This window comes from Tenebrio molitor, chromosome 3 (assembly GCF_963966145.1).
Source record: "Tenebrio molitor chromosome 3, icTenMoli1.1, whole genome shotgun sequence".
Lineage (NCBI taxonomy): Eukaryota > Metazoa > Arthropoda > Insecta > Coleoptera > Tenebrionidae > Tenebrio > Tenebrio molitor.
Window position 1 is genome coordinate 1918681 of NC_091048.1, and position 23514 is coordinate 1942194.

Below are 23514 nucleotides of genomic sequence, written 5' to 3' on the forward strand. Positions count from 1 at the left end.
AAAAATACAGTTAAATTTATTGCATGGAAACAGAAATAATCATAACTGCAATTTTGTAAAGTAAAATGCATTCACGTTGTTTTGACATAGCAGGAGGCCACGGAAATTTTGCATTTAATTTGGTATTATAGCCGGCTGTTGAATTAGGTTATCTTTGAGGTTACAAATAGCGTCAATGTCTAGTGCATTGTTGTCAGTTTTACTAGTTTGCAACATAAGAATACTCAGATATCGCGGGAAATTTAGCAACATGTTATGTTCATTTTGATAGATTCACGTGTCAGGCATTTTAGTGACGGAAATCAAACAGTATGTCCAACGTTAAAAAATAAATCATGGCTTCCCATTTTGCCAAAACAACGTAAGCGGTGCATGTCAAATTGTCAACAATTTTCTTGAGAGGAAATGCTTGAACAGTTTGCCATGTCCAAAGAATATTTCGACAGACTATTCACATGTGACAAAAATTCTCCAATAAAAATGCGCTATTCGTCATTTCTTGTCCAATCAGAACAAAATTTGCCGATTTATTATTCATCACTAGTGAAAGCTGTCGGTCAAAGACCAATCTTAATATACAGGGTGTTTCTGAAATATTTGTGTTAATTTTAACTGGTAATAGAACTCGTCAAAAGGAACAACTTTTCTGTCTAAGTAGATTATTTTTATGGAGTTCTCACTCCTGTCTCCCACGTTTGTGAAATTCAAGCGTGGGAGACACTCATGAGAGCAACACAGAGATAATCGACATAACTTTGACTACTCATGTTATTATTATTTATAAATTACTATTTTCGGAAAAAAATTAAAGCAAAAAATAAGTTTATAAAAATGTAAATGCATTAGTTCATAAGCTTTTCTGTGATATTTTTCACCTTTTTCTTTCATAAAATTTGAATTTCAGCCATTGACAAGCACTTGACAGTGGTGAAAGCACTATCACCGTTCATTCAGGGAAGTTAAGCAATGTCGAGTCTGATCCGTGTTTGTCTGGGTGGCCGCCAAAATTATTTTACTTGATATCTTTATTGTCTGTAATCCCTAATGTTTTATGAACAAACTCCGACGTGGATGTTTTATAAAAACTGAGCGTTTTGCAAAATAAATTACAACAAAGAAAAATTCTTTTAAAGGAATTATCATGACGATTTGGAAATATATGAAGTTGCTCTGAGCGCATTCGTTCGCCTTTTGTCACTCAAAAATTAATAAATTGTTTCAAGGCGTAATTATTTTCAATGTCACGAACCACGTTTTGACTGGCTGCTCGCAAAAGATAATGATTAGTGCTTATCAACAAATATTTGCAATGTTTCATAAATATGTATTTCTTTATCTTCAACAGCGAAAAAAGTTAGTTCAAAAAAATGGTGATTCATCATTTCTTGTCCTTGACATAAAAACATAAGAATAAAATAATTTGCACATGATTAATTTTGATAACCAATGGATTCTTTAGGTTTTTTATTAAATTTTTAATAATTCTTATTAACAAAATTAAATTAAAAAAAATTACTATAACCATTACAATTTTATGTAAAGTCCATTCGTTTTAATAAACAATTGTCAATATCAAAAATTCTTAAAAGACCGGACTGTATAGTATTTTTATCTTCCTAAAGAATTTTGGCTTAAGTCATAAATAAACCGAACAAAGACCCTACTTAAAGAAATTTATTGTGATATTGTACCTGTCAATCAACAGCCGGCCTCGGAGAAAAAAATTACCTGGGGTAGTACTCAAAATATTTGTCGGAGACCCTCTAGTGATTGACAGGCACAATATGACAATAAATTTCTTTAAGTAGGGTCTTTGTTCGGTTTATTTAGGGTTTAAGTCAGAATTCCTTAAGAAGTTACAAGCACTTTACCACCCCAGATTCTCCAGAATATTGTATTTATAGACCAGATGTATAATGGTTTTCACACTAGATTTTTATTGAGATTATATTTATGTTGCACTTTGACGTTTTTCTATCGCAATTACACAAATCACAATAGTAATGTCATATTCAGCGACCGGTGCGAAAGTACTTACAGAAAAATCTGTTAAGACCTTGCACATCAAAAGCAATGTTTCGTGATGTTTAATGATTCTGAAAAGTGAGTTGCGTCTTCAAACTTAGCAAGAAGAAATGAAGGTTTGTACGGAATATTTAAGTACTTGAAATCCAATAAATCGGAAAATGTGAACGGTTAAATAAAATGTGGATAGAAAGATAAAAGACAAAAACTAGTTTAATATGAGAAAGATGAAAAAATTAGGAAATAGGTTATATCAAAAATATGAGCAGCTTTCTCGCAAATTTCTTTCATCGACATTCATTGTTTTTCCGTGTGCAATTCTTTGCAGTATCGAACTACTGCCATCTTTTCACGTTGAAGAAGCGACTGACCTGTACCCCTATTACGTGAAGCCATTCTTCAACTTTAAATTCTTCACCAATTTTGAATTCTATGCTTTTATATTTAAACAAGTCTTGCGCATGTCAAATAGATGAAATTTGGCTGACACTCAGAGATACCAAGATTAATTTATGAAATAACTAGGTTTGACATTTTGGCAAGTCTACCAACTTGACAACATTTTGACAATTGTTTATTAAAACGAATTTACTGTAGATTCTAAATCTGTAATTTACGGTAAATGTAATGAATAGATTTGAAAAGTGTATATTTGGAAGGAATAAAAGAATGACGAAATATAGTAGGTATAAAGTATACAAATTATATTGGGGACACAACTGTAAAAAGTGGGTCAATGCATAGAAATGTATAAAAATAGGTCAATCAATTGATCGCAACACCAGCAAAGAAAAGTATCAAAAAACAAAATAAAAATGAAAAGAAAAGCAGAGGAAGAATGAAATAAGGTATTTGTAATAAAATGTTTAGATAAAATGAAAATTGAGTTTTATTTATATTTGTCTAATGAGATTTATGAGGCCATTGCTAAAATAAAGTGCACTTTACCGCATAAAAGCAGTATTAATTATAATTATTGTAATTTTGCACACTACTATTGCAACTGTTAGTGCTGTTGTCACTTTTATTGTATTTACTTGGTGTGTATATACTCTTCTCACAAATGTGTTGCTTTGAGCGTGTATAGCTCTTTTATATTATTATTGTGTTGGCTAAACTACTCGCTTGCTCTTATGTTCACGCTGGAACGAGTTTGATACATCTGAAGACTTTACTAGGAAAAGTCCATATTGTGACTTTATGCTATCTTCTCTTACAGTGTTTGGAAATCAAATCAACGGACTATCACTTCTATAAAAAGAAAATACTAATTGGTTTATTTTTATTTGACGAAGAGAAAGAGATTGATACTATAGGAATGTTCGAAAAGTGTTTCCTATGGTGAAAAATTGAAGCCGAAAAATTCAATCTAAGAAGATTTTATTTCTTTCATTTCTCATAAAGTCCGTAAAAAAACTCTGCATATATCATGAACCATGAACCATCAATTTCAGATTTCTAAACTTATTAAAAAAACGACTTCTGACTATTTCAAAATAATTTTCCAAAAGTATCTTATCAACAAACTGAAAACCACAACTAGATTGAAGATAATTTAGTGCCACAATACAGGCTGTTTGATAAAAAACGCCTCAACCCATAACTTTTTTATTTATTATCCGATTTCAATGAACAAAAAAACCGAAGATATGATTTTTCATGCGCTATGAAGCAGCCATAAAATAATTTTTTTTGGCGTTATTTTCAGTAGCTTACGATAGTCAACTTCTTTTTTTTAAATGGACACATGTAGTTTTTTAGGCTCAGTCTGATAAAGTTTTTTTTTTCTGAATCTAACGATGTATTAAAAGTTATCGTTTGGTTCATAGCTGACTGAAAAAAAAATAAAACAATTTTTAATGGTGGTTCAGTTTATTATGAAATTTTCAAGTGTGCCGTGAAAAACAATTGGAATACAAATAGCAACAAATGTCAAGTGTGAGTTTGAAAATTTTCAGGTGCAATCTTGAAGAGTTTTATTATTATTTTGTTGGAAAACATAAATAATAATTAAAAAATATATTTTTTTTTAATTATTATTATTTTTTCTATTAACTTTTTGTTTTTGACTAATTACGATTTTTATTACACTCGAACATAAAATAATAGTCAAATGACTGCTATCCTGCATGACTGACAATGTTATTTTATACTTAAATAAAAAAAGTTTAAAAAAGCAGATGAAAGCTTCTAAGCTGACGTTTAGATGACATTTATCGTACTTTGTATTCCGATTGTTTTTCACGGCACTCTTAAAAATTTTATAATAAGCTGAACCACAAAAAATTTTTTTATTTTTTTTTCAGTTAGCTATGAACCAAATGATAACTTTCAATACATCATTAGATCCAGAAAAAAAAACCTTACCAGACCAAGCCTAAAAAACTACATGTGTCATTTAAAAAAAAAAAAGTTGACTATCATTAGCTATTGAAATAACGCCAAAAAAAAATTTTTATGGCTGTTTTGTAGCGCTTAAAAAACCATATCTTTGATTTTTTTGTTCATTGAAATCGGGTAATAAATAACAAAGTTATGGGTTGAGGCGTTTTTCATCAAACAGCCTGTATATTTGCCAACTTACCAAAACTTCTATCCGAAAAGACGTGCACAGTATTTTTTGTAGTATAGTTAAAATCACACTTAAAATCAATATCACTTATAATTTATTTCTTCTGTAATCAAAAAGACTCTTGTCACTTGATAAGACTGATGTGGCATAGCGTCTCGTGTTGTAAAGTCTGCTGCACCTGCAGCAGCAGCAGCTATTACCAGAAGCGTTTAGAAGAAAACTTATTCAAAACAGTTGCAGAAGACAATCTGAAGAATTGTGGACACAACAACAAACACACAGTTACAAAAATTTTAGGAGGAAGTCTCATTCACTTACTTGTGCACCATCATCATAATTGTTATTAATTAGTTAATTAAATTGTTACAACAAGTTGTGGATTTTATTGACTAGACAACAGTTTTGGAGATTTTCCTGTATTATCAACAAGAAACACGCCTCCAACACCTTTGCAGATTCATACTTCAGTTGTGCGTCGAAAAGCACCAAGCTCACCGACCGCCGTAGCCGCGTGAGAGGCGTTAGTGATTTAAATTCGGGAGGTTCGGGGTTCAAATCCCAGGCGGAACTTGTAGTTGGATGAAGATTTTTTCCAGAGGTTTTTCTTCATCTAGACCTGTGGACTCATAGGAAACGAATGCTACTACAGTTCCATCCTCTGAAAGCACTCGACTTTGACAGTGTCGTCCCACCGGCGGGAGACTTCTCTTAAAGACGAAGACGGACGGTCGGACCGGCGTCTATATAGACGGGTTCGCCCTCAGCAATGCCGCCGCTCAAGTCATACAGAGGGTCCAGTGTGTATGTTGAGTCAACGACAAGTGTTCATCGCCATGCCACGCACTTTAAATTCTGCATTTATTTTAACTTGGGCAAATAAGGTAGTTAGTGATCTAAATAAAATCAAGAGCAGAAATCTTCTAGCAGATGCTATAAGGGTGGCTGTCTGTGTCGGGGAAGAAAAAGCTAGGACAATCCAAAGAATTTTATTTCTCAACTTATGAGCCTAACCCAATAAATTTGGTCAACTGGTTTAATGTCCTTAAAAAAAGCTCAACTTTACGTTTACCTCCACCATCATGACAAAATCGTCCTTAATCAGCTTAGATAAACCTTGTTCAGGTTGAGTTGAACATTTCAAGGTCAAGTTATTTAATATTTTAAATAGTGATATGCAGCTAACCAACATAATGCGATTTAGCACTGCTTAATCTAAACATAACTACAGCGCCAAAAAATAAAATTATTTGACCTTGAAATTGTCAAATCAACGTGAACAACATATACTTGTAATTTCTGTGCAACAATAATTTAGACCGGGTAATCCGTATCTTGAATGCTGCTCATTGTCCATTCATCAAACTTCTTTTGCATATCTAATGACATAATTGTCTTATGATCTCCAACTGTTCCTTTCCTGATAATCTTGCTTTCCGGACGTAATTTGCCCAAACGTTCATGTTCTGGTGTGTAATTCACAGCTGGATTGTTCTTCAATGATTCGAAATCGAGATGATGAACCAACACTTCGATTTGCTCATCGGTCAGAGGTTTTTGCAAAAATTGAGACACTCTTCCTATAACTCCACCTAAGTCGCTCTTCATCTCTTCATATCGCAAAAATAGAACGTTTGGATTATGTCTCATCTGCCAGAATGGCAAAACGTGATTCCAATAGGGTGAATATATTACTTCAATTATCGATTATTGACTTGGTTGCAAAACAGTGATTATAATTACCTTTTCCTCTTAAAAACATTTCACAGAACTCACTGAAGTCACTTTTACGATTCAAAACAAAGTCAAGGTAATGATAGTAAGATACGCAAGTGTCTTTGACATTGCGTGCTACGTAGATCATCTTAAGAAAAGAAATAAGTAATTATTTTGATGTAAGAAAAGCGTATTCATTTACCTTTGGCTTTTTCACTTCACTAGTAATTTCCTTCGGTAGTAATTTGAAAGGCAAATGACTTTTGATAACCAATGATTTTTTGTCATCTTTTCGATTCATTATCTGCTCTATCGGATTGGTACTCAATGAATCGTAGATACTGAACCCCTTTTTTCTGCGTAAATGAAAAAATATCTGTAGAAAATACGTACAGATTGACACAAACAGCTTGGCACATGTAATGCGCAGAATAGGAAACGAAAGAGTGTCTGTAACACAAGTATATGGCTAGGGCTACTGTACACTCAATAAAAATAAAGTAAATCTGCTAAAGAAACAAAATATTTTCTTTGGAAGAAATCAGAAATATAATTTGAATTATTTTATACTTACTCCAGAAACGGACATCGTTCATCAATCGGAATTTGGTCTCCTTTGGAATCACAGTCGTTGACAATCATCCAAACCATTTCCCGCATCCACGTTGAACCTTTATTGATAATTTTCAACATAAATAACATACAACTAATAATTGATTGGTTACCAGATCTTGGAACGCTGAAAATCCAAACATCTCGTTCATTAATTTCCAAATTTTCGATTTGCTCCTTCAGTTCTTCATATTTACTCGGAAGGATAAAACCATCAAAACTGGTAAATTCTACTGGAAATTCACCAGCCCGACTGTCACCTTTCCCAAAGTTCATTTTTATACCAACGAAAAATGTATAAATGGATCGCTGACTGTAAAGCGACCAATTTACACTGCCGTCAAAAAAAAGAATACATTTCTACTTAATTTACATTCACATATGCAACGCCGATAAAAGGAGAATTACATATTATAGTTATTGTAATTTTATGTTAGCAATAAATTTTGGTCGTCGATGACATTCTTTGACGCAATGGAAAATGCATCATTGTAAAACGGTCGAAAATATCATAACCTATCATCACATTGTATGACATGGCTCACGAGTGCCAAAAAAGGCCCAATTTACACACGAACGAGTTGAATACAACGTTTTTTTGTTCGACGAGCCCCTTAAACTCTCCAAATCGCTTAAAATCTTTAAAATTAACTTGACGTTTCGTTTTGACAAGTTGTGACATTTATCAAAATCCGTTCACACAGGAGAAAATTCTCAAATTCTGGCAGTGTAGAACAAAAAAAAAATATTATTCATCAAGGCTGCATTCGATTATTATTTATCAAAATTGGAAAGGGAATCTGTGAAACTATTTTGAAATTGGGAAACACTTGCAGTTTGAATAAATGAAAAATTAGATCACATTTAAAATAAAACTCTAATTTATTATATAAAAAAATCACCAGGAAATATCAAGCAAAATAATTTATTTCAAGATAATTTTAAATTATTGTTACGTTAATTCATTTTTAAATTTATTATACCTAATCCGCTTCACAATTCCCGTGCATCTATAATTATTTTTTAAATTAATTTAGACCGCATAATCTGTATCCTGGATGCTGCTCTCGATCCAATCGTCAAATTTCTTTTGCATATCTAGTGACATAATTGTCTTATGATCTCCAACTGTTCCCTTTCTGATAAATCTGCCTTCCGGACGCAATTTGCGCAAAGGTTCATAAAATGCTTCATAATTAACAGCCGGATTCTTCTTCATTGACTCGAAATCGAGATGATGACTTAATATTTTAATTTGCTCATCGGTCAGACTTTTATGAAGAAATTGAGACACTCTTCTTATTACTCCACCTAAGTCGCTTTTCATCTCTTCATATCGCAAAAACAGGATGTTTGGATTATGTCTCATCTGCCAGTATGACAAAACGTGATTCCAATACGGTGAATATGGAGCTTCAATTATCAATTAGTAACTTTGTCGCAAAACAGTAATTATAATTACCTTTTCCTCTTAAAAACAAGTCACAGTACTCATTGAAGTCAGTTTTATAATCCCAAACAAATTTACCGTAATGATAGTAAGAGACGCACGTGTCTTTGACATCACGTGCTACGTAAATTATCTAAAGGAAAAAATAATATCTTTGATGTGAAATTTTTTTTTAAATTTACCTTTGGTTTCTTCTCTCCACTGCTGATTTGCTTAGGTAGCAGTGTGAAAGGAAGATGAGTTTTGAAAACAAGTGGATTTTTTAAATCTTTCCGATTTTGTATGTTTTCAATTGGATTGATTCTCGAGGAATTATATATTTGGAGCGTTGTTTTTCTGCATCATTGATTTCATAAGGAAAAGAATACAACTTTACTTTGGTTTCAAATTTTGAAAAGGAAACTACAAAAGCGTAATTGGAAAAGAGAAAAATATATAAAATAAAGTGGGGTTCGAAAGAGCAGAATTTTGTTAAAATGGTTGAAAACTAAAGATAAATGCCAAGAAAGAAATGAATATATAATTTTCTAAATAGAGTCAAAATGCAGTAATAAATGCTAAGGTACTAGTACAATTCAGCAAAAACAAGTCCATTAAATTAAGAACGAGATTCGAAAATTAAAGAACAGAAATCAATGTAATGACGCAAATAAAAAAAAATTAAAAAAAGCATAATCATATTTAGGTTGCTTACTCCAAAAAAAGACATCGTTCATGAATCGGAGTTTCTGCTCCTTTGAAATCAAAGTCGTTGACAATCATCCAGACCATTTCCTGCATCCATGTTGAGCCTTAATTGACAACATAAATATTAAATAAAATACAACTAATAAATTACAACCAGATCTTGGAAAACTGCAAATCCATACATCTTCTTCACTAAATTCCAAATAGTCGTATTGCTCCTTCATTTCTTCGCACCCCTTTGGAAGTGTAAAACCATCAATAATGGTTAAATTTAATGGAAATTTGCCGTGACTGTCACTATTTTCATGAAGACTCATTTCTTTCTAAAGAAGATTTTCTAACCACGGTGCCGACCATCTAACCCGTTTCTTTTATACTCGATAAATGATAAGAAGTTGTTCATTATTCATTGATCATTATTTGTGCATAACAAGTAATGTCACTTGACTAAATGTTTGCGAAATTAGTGGTAGTCTACCAGGCCAATGCAAAAATACAGTTAAATTTATTGCATGAAAACAGAAATAATCATAAGTGAAATTTTGTAAAGTAAAATGCATTCACGTTGTTGTTGACATAGCAGGAGGCCATGGAAATTTTGCATTTAATTTGGTATTATAGCCGTCTGTTGAATTAGGTTATCTTTGAGGTTACAAATAGCGTCAATGTCTAGGGCATTGTTGTCAGTTTTACTAGTTTGCAAGAGAAGAATACTCAGATATCGCGAGAAATTCAGCAACATGTTATATTCATTTTGATAGGCCCTCGTGTCAGGCATTTTAGTGACGGAAATCAAACAGTGTGTCCAACGTTAAAAAATAAATCATGGCTTTCCATCTTGCCCAAACAACGTAAGCGGTACATGTTAAATTGTCAACAATTTTCTCGAGAGGAAATGCTTCAACAGTTTGACATGTCCAAAGGATATTTCGACAGACTATTCACATGTCATGTGACAAAAATTCTCCAATAATTATTATTCATCACTAATAAGAGCTATCGGTTATTTTCACTAGTGGTGCCAAAACGACAATCTTTTCTCGCTTTCTGACACGTGCATCGTCTGTCAAGCACCAATCTTAAGATATCTTAATAATTGATGAAAAATAATCGACATAACTTTGACTGTTGATGTTATTATATATATAAAAAAAGTAAATGCATTAGTTCATAAGCTTTTCTGTGATATTTTTCAACTTTTTCTTTCACAAAATTTGAATTTCGGCTATTGACAAGCACTTGGCAGTGGTGAAAGCACTCTCACCATTCATTCAGTGAAGTTAAGCAATGTCGAATCTGATCCGTGTTTGTCTGGATGGTCGCCAAAGAAGTTTCATTACCTGATATCTTTATTGTCTGTAATCCCTAATGTTTTATGAACAAACTCCGACGTGGATATTTTTTAAAAACTGAGAGTTTTGCAAAATAAATAATAATAAACAAAATCTTTTAAAGGAATTATCATGACGAGTTGGAAATATACGGAATGATACATAAATCTGGCCTCGACGCCGTGCCCATTTTTAATAATAAACCGTATTCTTGAAACGAGAAGGAGTTTACAGCTGCTCTGAGCGCATTCGTTCGCCTTTTGTCACTAAAAAATTATTGAATTGTTTCAAGGCGTAATTATTTTCAATGTCACGAACCATGTTTTGACTGGCTGGTTGCAAAAGATAATGATTAGTGCTTATCAACAAATATTTGCAAAGTTTCATAAATATGTATTTCTTTATCTTCAACAACTAAAAAAGTTAGTACAAAAAAAATGGTGACTCATCATCTTTTGTCCTTGACATAAAAACATAACAATAAAATAATTTGCACACGATTAGTTTTGATAACCAATGGATTCTTTAGATTTTTTTCGAATATGCAATGTACCTAATTCTTATTACATTTTTATAATTGTTAATAAAATTAAATTTGAAAAAATTGCAATATTATTACAATTTTACGTAAATTCTAAATCTGTAATTTACAGTAAATGTAATGAATAGATTTTAGAAGGATATATTTGGAAGGAATAAAAAAATATCTCATTGTCCTAAATCAGCTTAGATATTTATAATTTCGATAATTATTTTATTAATTACATAACATTTTTGTTTTATAATACAAAAATTTCCGATAATATTGCGGAATCTGGAAAAGTGCCCAGAATGCTTGCAGCGTTTCCACGTTGGCAAGGGAAATCCTCTCGAAAAGGAATTTCTTTGATTTTGAATCGCCTGATTCCGCGATAAGTCGGTTTCCGATGACATTAATGAAATCGATGGCTTCTTTGCACCAAGGGCCTAAGGTTTTAAATGCTAAACCTTTAAACACCTAGTTTGACGAAATTATTGAACTATATTTGCTTTTTTTGCGTTTGCAAGCCATTTCAACGGCAAAACCTGAGACTTCAGATGATTTCAATACGTAACTGTCTGCAAGTGTATCTACAACAGTAACGTCCCAAACCAAAGGTTGACCTTTAATCCACGGTACTAAAGTCATCCCATCTGGGCGTTTTCCGTCATTTCGAGAAAGTCCGTTGGGTTCTAAAGTTCAATTAACATGAATAGAAGTCAAAGACCGGTTGATAATGGAATTAATTTCAGTGTGTCTTGAAAATCTACAACTGCTTTTGAAACAACTTAGACCGTGAGTGCCAATTTCGTCAACTTTCGCATTGCATTTGCAAATATGAGGTGTATAAAGATTACAACCCAATCTTAAATCAATACAAACTTGGAAGGAAGTGTTATCTAAGAGAGTACCAATATTAGGAGAAGGTATTGCATGTAACCAAGATCCTGATTCTCTGCATTGCAAAGGCTTAAAACGAGCGAAGTCTCTAGGTGAATTAAAGATTAAGTCATTGGCAATTATTCGTTTGATATTAATGTTATCCCAATTCTTCTGAAATTGTGGGTTTGTTGGTTTTTCGTTCTCATTTTCTACACCCCAGACTGCTAAAGCTTCATCATAATGGTGAATAATAAGCTCATTATCCTTTGAATTTAGTAATAAAGAAACAAGCTTTTTAGCCCCATTAATTGAAGATAGGAAAGCAGGGAGGCAAATATTGGAAATACGACGAATTCCCAAACCACCAAATCTTATCGGTAAAGTGGACTGACGCCATTGTAAATTAGTTAAACGTAAATTAAGTATTCTCTCTAAAGAAGACTTTAAAGAAGACTCAATTGAATTAACATAATTAGAAAATTTCCAAAATGGAGATGTTCTTAATAAAAAATTAAATTTTGGTATGAAAAGACAGTTTTTGATTAAAGTATAAGCCACGTGTCTGCTTAGGAGTTCAGCTTTGTTTAAAAGATTTTCAACTGTAATTATAGTTTTTTCGACAGTGTTTTTGAAACCTTGGTCAAATATTGGAGAGCCTAAAAGAGATAAACCTTCTCGGTCACAGGTTTTAATGCCTGGTGCTAAATTTCGAAATTTCTTTATGACTTTTAAATCTGTTTCTCCAGAACAGCAAAAGATCTGGCATTTGTTAAAGTTTAATTCAAGGCCAATTTCCTGAGATAAATGGTTAACTTTCTTAAAGTCGGATAAAACTACTTCTGGGTAATCAGCTAAGGTTCCATCGTCTAAATACCATATATTCAGTTTAGAATCCAAAGATACAATAATTGGTTCAATGGCAATACTAAAAATCATGGGACCGCAGGGATCTCCTTGCTGGGCTCCAACAGAAGAAGAAATTAAATGATTACCGAAAAATAAAGTTGAAGGATTTCTATAGCATTGATAAAGTTAAGGGTACAGAAGTGGGGTATGACATTGGACTTCTTTTAGAATACAATCCCGTTCGACTGAGTTAAAGGCATATTTGAAATCTAATTTAAGAAGAACTTTGCCACGGTTTTGAACGCTATTAACAAAAGTTCGTGTGGTATGAATTGCTGCTTCGTATCCTAGTTTAGTTGCCACGCCAAGTTGGTGTGGAGATAAATACGAATTTACAATATCATGACTTTGAAAACATGCTAGCTTTGAGGTCAATCTTCGCAAACAGTTTCCGATAGCGATCGGTCTAATTACTCCATCTTTCTTGTTAAGGGCACATAAAGACGCACCAGATTTCTGAAGGAAGTTGCCCAGATAATAAAAAATTGCACAGTTTGGTTAAAGCTCTTAGTGCCTTCTGACCTGCTTCACCCGCTGACAAAGATATGATATCTTTCAAGTATTGTGGTCTCATGCCATCTAAACCTGGTGAAGAACCGGCAGGAAAGGAATTGATAGTTTCTCGAAGGTTTTGCTCATTGACTATTAAACTAATGTCTCCTGGTTTGGAAGGGTCTGGGAAAAAAAGTTCGCGAGATGGTGAAGGATGTTTTTTTTAAGTTCTTCAGCAACATCTTCGTTGAATGAAGCTAATGAGTCATCCGAGGACAATAATTTGACAGCTCCTCTGATATCAAAATCGGCTACTTTTGCTTCGACTTTCTTAGCTAATGATAAATTTGTACGTTTCTTTAAACCGGGTAATCCGTATCTTGAATGCTGCTCGCTGTCCATTCATCAAATTTCTTTTGCATATCTAGTGACACAATTGTCTTATGATTTCCAACTCTTCCTTTCCTGATAAATCTGCCTTCCGGACGCAATTTGCGCAACGGTTCATGATACGCTGCGTAATTCAAAGCTGGATTCTTCTTCATTGATTCGAAATCGAGATGATGAATCAACATCTCGATTTGCTCATCGGTAAGAGGTTTTTGCAGAAACTGAGACGCTCTTCATCTCTTCATATCGCAAAAACAGAACGTTTGGATTATGTCTCATCTGCCAGTATTGCAAAACGTGTTTCCAATATGGTGAATATGGAGCTTCAATTATTAAATACTGACATAGTTGCAAAACACTAATTATAGTTATCTTTCTCTCCAAAAAACGCTTCACAGAACTCACTGAAGTCCTAGCTTTTTCTTCCCCGACACGCCCAGCGACCCTTATAGCATCTGCTAGAATACTTCTCTTCTAGATTTTATTTAGATCATTAACTACCTAGTTTGCCCAAGTTAAAAAAAATGCAGATTTTAAAGTGCGTGGCATGGCGATGAACACTCGTCGTTGAACTCAACATACGCACTGGACCCTCTGTTATGACTTGAGCGGCGGGATCGCTGAGGGCGAACCCGTCTATACAACCCCGTTCCGACCGTCCGTCGGTAGAGACCCCTCGTCTATAAGAGAAGTCTCCCGCCGGTGGGACACTGTCAAAGTCGAGTGCTTTCAGTGGATGTAACTGTAGTAGCATTCGCTTCCTATGTATGAGTCCACAGGTCTAGATGAGAAAAGACCTCTGAAAAAAACCTCATCCAACAATAGTCCGGCCAGGGATTTGAACCCCGAACCTCCTGAATTTAAATCAGTGACGTCTCTCACGGCGCCGGCGGTCGGTGAGCTTGGTGCTTTTCGACGCACAACTGAAGTATGAATCTGCAACGGTTTTGGAGGCATGTTTCTTGTTGATAATACAGAGTTTTGGGAAATCTCCAAAACCGTTGTCTAGTCAATAAAATGCACAACTTGTTGTAACAATTTAATTAACTCATAACAACTATGATGATGGTGCACAAGTAAGTGAATGAGAGAGACTTCCTGCTAAAATTTTTGTAACTGTGTGTTTGTTGTTGTGTCCACAATTCTTCAGATTGTCTTCTGCAACTGTTTTGAATAAGTTTTCTCTTCTAAACTCTTCTGGTAATAGCTGCTCCTGCAGGTGCAGCAGACTTTACAACACGAGACGCCACATCAGTGTTATCAAGTGAGAAGAGTCTTTAAAAATTATAACTGATATTGATTTTAAATGTAATTTTTACTCTACTACAAAAAATACTGTGCACATCCTTTTGAATGGAGCACTTGGTAAGTTGGCAAATATATTGTGACACTAAATTATCTTCAATCTCCTTGTGGTTTTCAGTTTGTTGATAAGATAGTTTTGGAAAATTATTTTGAAATAGTTAGAAGTCGTTTTTTTAATAAGTTTAGAAATCTGAAGTAGATGAAGGTTTTCCCTTCATGGTTCATGATATATGCAGAGTTTTTTACGAGACTTTATGAGAAGTGAAGGAAATAAGATCTTCTTTGATTGAATTTTTCGGCTTCAATTTTTCACCATAGGAAACACTTTTTGAACATTCCTATAGTCTCAATCTCTTTCTCTTTGTCAAATTAAAATAAACCAATTAGTTTTTCTTCCTATAGTTTTTATAGAAGTGACAGTCCGTTAGTTGATTTGATTTCCAAACACTGTAAGAGCAGACAGCATAAAGCCACAATATGGGCTTTTCTTAATAAAGGCTTCAGATGTATCAAACTCGTTCCAGCGTGAACATAAGAGGAAGCGAGCAGTTTAGCCAACAGAATAATAATATAAAAGAGTCATACACGCTCATAGCAACACATTTGTGAGAACAGTATATGTATAGAAACCTAGTAAATACAGTAAAAGTCACAACAGCACTATAATTAATTCTGCTTTTATGCGCTAAAGTGCATTTTATTTTAGTAATGGCCTCGTAAACCTCATTAGACAAATATAAATAAAGCTTAATTTTTATTTTATGTAATCATTTTATTACATATGCCTTATTTCATTCTTCCTCTGGTTTTCTTTTCTTCTTTTATTTCGTTTTCTGAAACTTTTCCTTTCTGGTACTGCGATCAATTGAAATACCTATTTTTATACATTTGTATGCATTGTTCCATTTTTTACAGTTGTGTCCACAATATAAATTTTGTATTTTAGTTTATTTTGGTCAATAATCGTCTTTATATGCCCCCAAATGAGGGCATAAATTGGCCTTTATGGCACAGATCTGTCAAAAATCGGCCAAGCAACGGTTGGTTTAATTATTCAAACAATGGTATCAAACATTATTTTAATAAAGAAAATCATAAATTATATACACAGTAACCTTAACAACATCAAAATAGCTAACTAAATTTGCATGGATACAACTTTTAGCTTAAGGAATACTAAATATTTGTTTGAATCTTTTAGAAATTATAAAATATTTAGAATAAAACGTTGTACTTATGTACCACGGGCATAATTGTCGATCATGGCTCTTGGGAATTTAAAAGCCCTCGTTCTTCGGGCTTTAAACATTCCCTCGTGCCATAATCTCCTGATTATACCCTTAATACATAAATAACTATTATACCTACTATACATATTTCGTAATTCTACTAGTATTATTCCTTCCAAATATACACTTTTCAAAACTATTCATTACATTTACCGTAAATTACAGATTTAGAATCTACATAAAATTGTACCACTCATTTCGCAAACATTTAGTCAAGTGACCTTACGTATTGTATCATTTACAGAGTATAAAAGAAACAGGTCAAATGGTCCGCACAGTGGTTCGAAAATCTTCTTTAGAAAGAAATGAGTTTTCATGAAAATAGTGACAGTGACGGTAACTTTCCATTAAATTTAACCATTATTGATGGTTTTACACTTCCAAAGGAGTGCGACGAAATGAAGGAGCAATACGACAATTTGGAATTTAGTGAAGAAGATGTATGGATTTGCAATTTTCCAAGATCTGGTTGTAATTTATTAGTTGTATTTTATTTAATATTTATGTTGTCAATTAAGGCACAACATGGACGCAGGAAATGGTCTGGATGATTGTCAACCACTTTGATCTGCCTCTTAATATGGATTAATGAAGAACACCTTCAGAGCGCCCCTTCTTTTCATTTCCCTAATTAAGCCTTCTGAATGTGAAGATCTAGTTAATCACTTTCCTCTTCAAGTAATCTAGTTTCATAAGCCTACTTTTTTTATTTGAACTGATGATGTTTACTCAAGAGACAGCTTCCTCCAAATTTTGTTTTTTTGTGATTCTTGAAAAATATTACATACTTACATTGAATTGTTTAAAGGCGTAATTATTTTCAATGCCACGAACTTGACTCGCTTATTGCAAAACATAATGATACGTGCTTATCAACATACTCGTATTCGTGCAAAATTTCACAAACATTATTTTTTTATTTTCAACAGTGCAAAAAGGTTAGTACTAAAAAAATGGTAAATTATCATCTCTGGTCTTCGATGTAGAAACATAACAATAAAGTAATCTGCTCCTCCAGTGTTTTGGAATCAAATCGACTAATACACTGTCATCGTGCCAGAAAAAGAAAAAAAATCTTAGAACAGAAATATTTCAGCAGATGTCACAAGGGTGGTTGACGATGTCGAGGAAAAAAAGCTAGGAAAATTCAAACAATTTTATTTCTCATCATATGAACCTAAGCCAATAAATTTGTTGCAACAATGAACCTGTTTAATGCCCTTGGAAAAATTAATTCTCATACTCTCCTTTACCTCCACCATTATTGCAAAATTACCACTACCAAGAAGCTGTTTAAACTTATGAAAAAAAATCTAATTTTGAGATCTATAGTAAAATGAAATAAATGTTTTTATCAAAGTTGACAATTGACCGTGCATGTTTTTTTATAAATATAATCTTGTTGCCTGTTATGAAGATTTTCAGTTTATCGGCTAAGCAACCGATTATTTTTATGAAGCCAGTGTAAGGAACACTCAAAGGAATTACCTATTTTTGTTTCTAGCCTACTGTGACTAATTTTTTTATCGCACCGTAACCGTAACCAATTTAGTTATTTATAATTTCTGTGCATCGATAATTATTTTATTAATTAATTTAGACCGAGTAATCTGTATCTTGGATGCTGGTCGCTGTCCATTCATCAAATCTCTTTTGCATATCTAGTGACATAATTGTCTTATGGTCCCCAATTCTTCCCTTTCTGATAAATCTGCCTTCCGGACGCAATTTGCAAAAAGGTTCATGAAATGCTTCATAATTTACAGCCGGATTCTTCTTCATTGACTCGAAATCGAGATGATGAGTTAATATTTTAATTTGCTCATCGGTCAGACTTTTTTGAAGAAATTGAGACACTCTTCTTATAACTCCACCTAAGTCGCTCTTCATTTCTTCATATCGCAAAAACAGAACGTTTGGATTATGTCTCATCTGCCAGTATGACAAAACGTGATTCCAATACGGTGAATATGGAACTTCAATTATCAATTAGTAACTTTGTTGCAAAACAGTAATTATAATTACCTTTTCCTCTTAAAAACGCGTCACAGTACTCATTGAAGTCAGTTCTATAATCCCAAACAAATTTACCGTAATGATAGTAAGAGACGCACGTGTCTTTGACATCGCGTGCTACGTAAATTATCTAAAGGAAAAAATAATAGCTTTGATGCGAAGAATTTTTAAAAATTTACCTTTGGTTTTTTCTCTCCACTGCTGATTTGCTTAGGTAGCAGCGTGAAAGGAAGATGAGTTTTGAAAACAAGTGGATTTTTTAAATCTTTCCGATTTTGTATGTTTTCAATTGTATTGATCCTCGAGGAATTATATATTTTGAGCGTTGCTTTTCTGCAACATAGATTTCATAAAGAAATGGGTGTACTCAAAAAAATACAACTTTACTTTGGTTTTAAATTTTGAAAAGGAAACTACAAAAGCGTAATTGGAAAAGAGAAAAATATATAAAACAAAGTGGGGTTCGAAAGAGCAAAATTTTGTTAAAATGGTTGAAAACTAAAGATAAATGCCAAGAAAGAAATGAATATATAATTTTCTCAATAAGGTCAAAATGCAGTAATAGTTCAGTTCAGCAAAAACAAGTCCATTAAATTAAGAACGAGATTCGAAAATTAAAGAACAGAAATCAATGTAATGACGCAAATAAAAAAATATATCCAAAAAAAAAGCATAATTTTATTTAGGATGCTTACTCCAAAAAAAGACATCGTTCATGAATCGGAGTTTCTGCTCCTTTGAAATCAAAGTGGTTGACAATCATCCAGACCATTTCCTGCGTCCATGTTGTGCCTTAATTGACAACATAAATATTAAATAAAATACAACTAATAAACTACAACCAGATCTTGGAAAACTGCAAATCCATACATCTTCTTCACTAAATTCCAAATTGTCGTATTGCTCCTTCATTTCTTCGCACCCCTTTGGAAGTGTAAAACCATCAATAATGGTTAAATTTAATGGAAATTTGCCGTCACTGTCACTATTTTCATGAAGACTCATTTCTTTCTAAAGAAGATTTTCTAACCACGGTGCCGACCATTTAACCTGATTCTTTTATACTCGAAAAATGATAAGAAGTTGTTCATTATTTATGCATAACAAGTAACGTAATTTGACTAAATGTTTACGAAATGAGTGGTAGCCTACGAGGCCAATGCAAGTATACAGTTAAACATTCACGTTGTTTTGACATAACAGGAGGCCATCGAAATTTTGCATTTAATTTGGTATTATAGCCGGCTGTTGAATTAGGTTATCTTTGAGGTTACAAATAGCGTCAATGTCTAGTGCATTGTTGTCAGTTTTACCAGTTTACAACAGAAGAATACTCAGATATCGCGGGAAATTCAGCTACATGTTAGGTTCATTTTGATAGGTCCGCGTGTCTTGACTGCTCATGTTATTACTATTTCCCGAAAAAAATTAAAACAAAAAATAAGTTTATAAAAAAGTAAATGCATTAGTTCATAAGCTTTTCTATGATACTTTTAACCTTTTTCTTTCACAAAATTTGAATTTCAGGCCATTGGCGAGCACTTGACAGTGGTGAAAGCACTATCACCGTTCATTCAGTGAAGTTAAGCAATGTCAAGTCTGATCCGTCTTTGTCTGGATGGCCGCCAAAAAAGTTTCATTACTTGATATCTTTATTGTCTGTAATCCCTAATGTTGTATGAACAAACTCCGACGTGGATGTTTTTTATAAACTGAGAGTTTTGCAAAATAAATGATAATAAAAAAAATATTTTAAAAGATTTTTCATGACGAGTTGGAAATATACGGAATGATACATAAATCCGGCCTCGACGCCGTGCCCATTTTTAATAATAAACCGTATTCTTGAAATAAGAAGGAGCTTCGAGCTGCTCTGAGCGCATTCGTTCGCCTTTTGTCACTCAAAAATTATAGAATTGTTTAAAGGCGTAATTATTTTCAATGCCACGAACCATTTTTTGACTCGCTGGTTGCAAAAGATAATGATTAGTGCTTATCAACAAATATTTGCAAAGTTTCATAAATATGTATTTCTTTATCTTCAACTAAAAAAGTTAGTTGGTACAAAAAAATGGTGACTCATCATCTCTTGTCCTTGACATAAAAACATAACAATAAAATACTTTGACACGATTAGTTTTGATAATCAATGGATTCTTTGGATTTTTTTCGAATATGCAATGCACCTAATTCTTATTAAATTTTTATAATTGTTAATAAAATTAAATTTGAAAAAATTACAATATTACAATTTTACGTAAATTCTAAATCTGTAATTTACAGTAAATGTGATGAATAGATTTTAGAAGGGTATATTTGGAAGGAATAAAAGAATATCTCATTGTCCTAAATCAGCTTAGATATTTATAATTTCGATAATTATTTTATTAATTAATTTAAACCGGGTAATCCGTATCTTGAATGCTGCTCGCTGTCCATTCATCAAATTTCTTTTGCATATCTAGTGACATAATTGTCTTATGATCTCCAACTGTTCCTTTCCTGATAAACCTGCCTTCCGGACGCAATTTGCGCAAGATGATTTGCGCGAGATGATGAATCAACATCTTGATTTGCTCATCGGTCAGAGGTTTTTGCAGAAACTGAGACACTCTTCTTACAACTCCTCCTAAATCGCTCTTCATCTCTTCATATCGCAAAAACAGAACGTTTGGATTATGTCTCATCTGCCAGTATGGCAAAACGTGTTTCCAATAAGGTGAATATGGAGCTTCAATTATTAAATACTGACATAGTTGCAAAACACTAATTATAGTTACCTTTCTCTCCTAAAAACACTTCACAGAACTCACTGAAGTCACTTCTACCACCATAAACAAATTTAAGGTAATGATAGTGAGATAAGCAATTGTCTTTGACATTGCGTGCTATGTAGATTATCTAACGAAAAAAAATAATGGTTTAGATGTAAGAAAAAAAAGTAGTTAATTACCTTTGGTTTTTTTACTTCACTGGTGATTTCCTTCGGTAGTAATTTGAAAGGAAGGTGAGTTTTGATAACCAATGATTTTTTAACATCTTTTCGATTCTTCATTCGCTCTATCGGATTGATACTCGATGAATCAAAGACACGAGGCCCCGTCTTTCTACTTAAGGGAAAAATATGTTTATAAAAAAAGGTTCCATTTTACACTGGTTTTAAATATGAATTTGAAACACAATTGAAATACTGCAATTTCGAATTTTGATTGGTCCAAATCCCGATGGATAAAAGATCCTGTCATTTTTATCCATGTCTGGGAACCAATAAGAGCTTTCTTTTAATTTGTCGGTGGATAAAATAACAATTTAAAGTAGAGCTTTCACATCAATAAAACCGAGTACTGTGACCAAGCGCCTAGCGCGCCACTTTACATTCGAGAGGTCCCAGGTTCTAACCCCGGTGCCGCCTGACCAGGTGTGGGTTTTTTCAGAGGTTTCCCCACACCATCACATCGTGGTATGTCTCATATCACAGATGATAAGGCGAATGCTGGGTCAGTATCAACCTCTGCAGTACCTACCACCTTCCTTCCGCACCCATCCAAGGGTGTATCCTTTTTTTCCATCAATAAAATTGCTTTTATCTGATCTATTTCTACGGCAATAATATATAATAGTAATTTGTCATGTTTGTCATATTCTTTGTTTAGTCTGTGAAATCGTGTCTAAAATGGCGGATATGGCGCTGGACTGAACACAGGATATCAGAGAAGAAAATGAAAGAACCACTGAACATCTACATTAAAACAAAGCAAAAGAACACGCGATGTAGGCATTTCTTTTGGCCCAAATGTATCTTTTTTTCCAAAGGGAGGAAAATATAATTTGAATTTCTATTTACTTACTCCAGAAACAGACATCGTTCGTAGATCGGAATTTGGTCTCCTTCGAAATCACAGTTGTTGACAATCATCCAAACCATTTCCTGCGTCCACGTTGTCCCTTTTATTGATAATTTTCAACATAAATAACAAACAACTAATAAAAATGATTACCAGATCTTGGAAAGCCGCAGATCCAAACATCTCGTTCACTAACTTCCAAATTTTCGATTTCCTTCCTCAATTCTTCATATATACTTGGAAGAATAAAACCATCAATAGTAGTTAATTCTCCTGTGTATTTACCAAAATGAGCGTCACTTTTCCCAGTATCCATTTTTATTCTAGTGAAAAATATATAACTGGAACGCTGACCAATTTATACTGCCGACAAAGAAAAGAATACATTTCTATTTAATTTATATATATATACAACGCCGATGCCATAAAAGCAGAATTACTTAGAATTATTGTAATTTTGTATATATTTAAATGGATTTTGCCCACCGCCTTTCAACTTCAAAGTCAGTAGAACAAAACCCGGTACAAAAGTAATACAGGATTATTGTAAATGATTGTAGTCCAAGTAGGCGTAAAAACTGAATGTAAAATTTATGGTTGCCGCTCAATATAAAAAACATCAAAATGATGTGAATAAGTGTGAACGGTGTGTTCACACACAGGAGTTAAATTGGATGCAAAACAACTCAATATTTTTAGATTTGGATTCAATCCAATATTTTTGGATCGAATCGTTACTTTAAAAAAAAATAAAATTCTCATCAATCATACTTTTCACCTAAAAAATTACAGTGACATAACATACGCAAGTATCTTTGTAAGTGAAAAAATATATAATTGAGTGTTGAATATGATTTGATTGATTAATACCTAAATATTTATACAATTCTCCTTTATTTAAATTTTTAATGATTTCTCCTTATTGAGTTACCTATATATTCTAAATTTTCCTAATGACCGCGACATATTGATTGTGTTTTACACTTATCAATACCAAAACTCATTCCAATGTCATTTGAGAAATTTTCAGTTATTGTTAGATAAAATGTGACTCTTTTTAGATGCATAAAGTTTTATGTCATCCATATAAAAAGGTGATTTAATTTGAATAGTGTGGTATTATTAAGTCTAATATTGAAACCATATCCAGTGCTATTTAATAGATTTGTCCAAAGATTAATGGCTAGACAAAACCATAAAGGACTTAAAGATTCTCCTTGATAAATTTTCCGTTTAATTTGAATAAGCCCGGATTTTAATTTAGTATTATTTATTGATAAATTTAAAGTAGTTCTCCAAAATGTCCTAACAAGTAATAAAAAGCTAATCAAATTCAAATTGATTTTATAAATTTTAACAATTTTAAGTAACCATGAATGTGGTACTGAATCATAGGCTTTTTTCTAGTCTATGAATGCCGTATAAATATTTCTATTATTTTTTCGAGCTTGTTCCATTATTAGCTTATCTATTATGAGT

The 23514-nt window shown here is 33.0% G+C and overlaps 2 protein-coding genes, 1 long non-coding RNA gene and 1 pseudogene across 4 annotated transcripts; all 4 read right to left on the minus strand.

Moving 5' to 3' along the window:
* Positions 1–5569: 5569 nt before the first annotated feature.
* Positions 5570–7620, minus strand: LOC138125278 (luciferin sulfotransferase-like). Its single transcript, XM_069040522.1, has 5 exons — positions 7036–7620; positions 6885–6981; positions 6513–6666; positions 6338–6458; positions 5570–6288 (listed from the first exon to the last, which is right to left on the minus strand). Exons 1-5 carry the CDS (start codon positions 7196–7198, stop codon positions 5909–5911), a joined length of 915 nt encoding a protein of 304 aa, XP_068896623.1. The 5' UTR covers positions 7199–7620; the 3' UTR covers positions 5570–5908.
* Positions 7621–7780: 160 nt separating this feature from the next.
* LOC138125279 (luciferin sulfotransferase-like) lies at positions 7781–11557 on the minus strand. The gene is made up of 5 exons (XM_069040524.1): positions 9214–11557; positions 9067–9163; positions 8555–8708; positions 8385–8505; positions 7781–8335 (listed from the first exon to the last, which is right to left on the minus strand). Exons 1-5 carry the CDS (start codon positions 9374–9376, stop codon positions 7956–7958), a joined length of 915 nt encoding a protein of 304 aa, XP_068896625.1. The 5' UTR covers positions 9377–11557; the 3' UTR covers positions 7781–7955.
* A 2314-nt stretch (positions 11558–13871) lies between these two features.
* On the minus strand, positions 13872–20401 carry LOC138125281 (uncharacterized). 2 transcript variants are annotated; one of them, XR_011157395.1, is made up of 5 exons: positions 19033–20401; positions 18886–18982; positions 18370–18523; positions 18200–18320; positions 13872–13903 (listed from the first exon to the last, which is right to left on the minus strand). It is a non-coding gene; the product is annotated as an uncharacterized lncRNA (long non-coding RNA). The 2 variants fall into 2 exon arrangements; XR_011157394.1 differs by lacking the exon at positions 13872–13903 and adding an exon at positions 17316–18150 and having other exon boundaries at positions 19033–20399.
* A 185-nt stretch (positions 20402–20586) lies between these two features.
* Positions 20587–22434, minus strand: LOC138125645 (luciferin sulfotransferase-like; annotated as a pseudogene).
* Positions 22435–23514: the final 1080 nt, after the last annotated feature.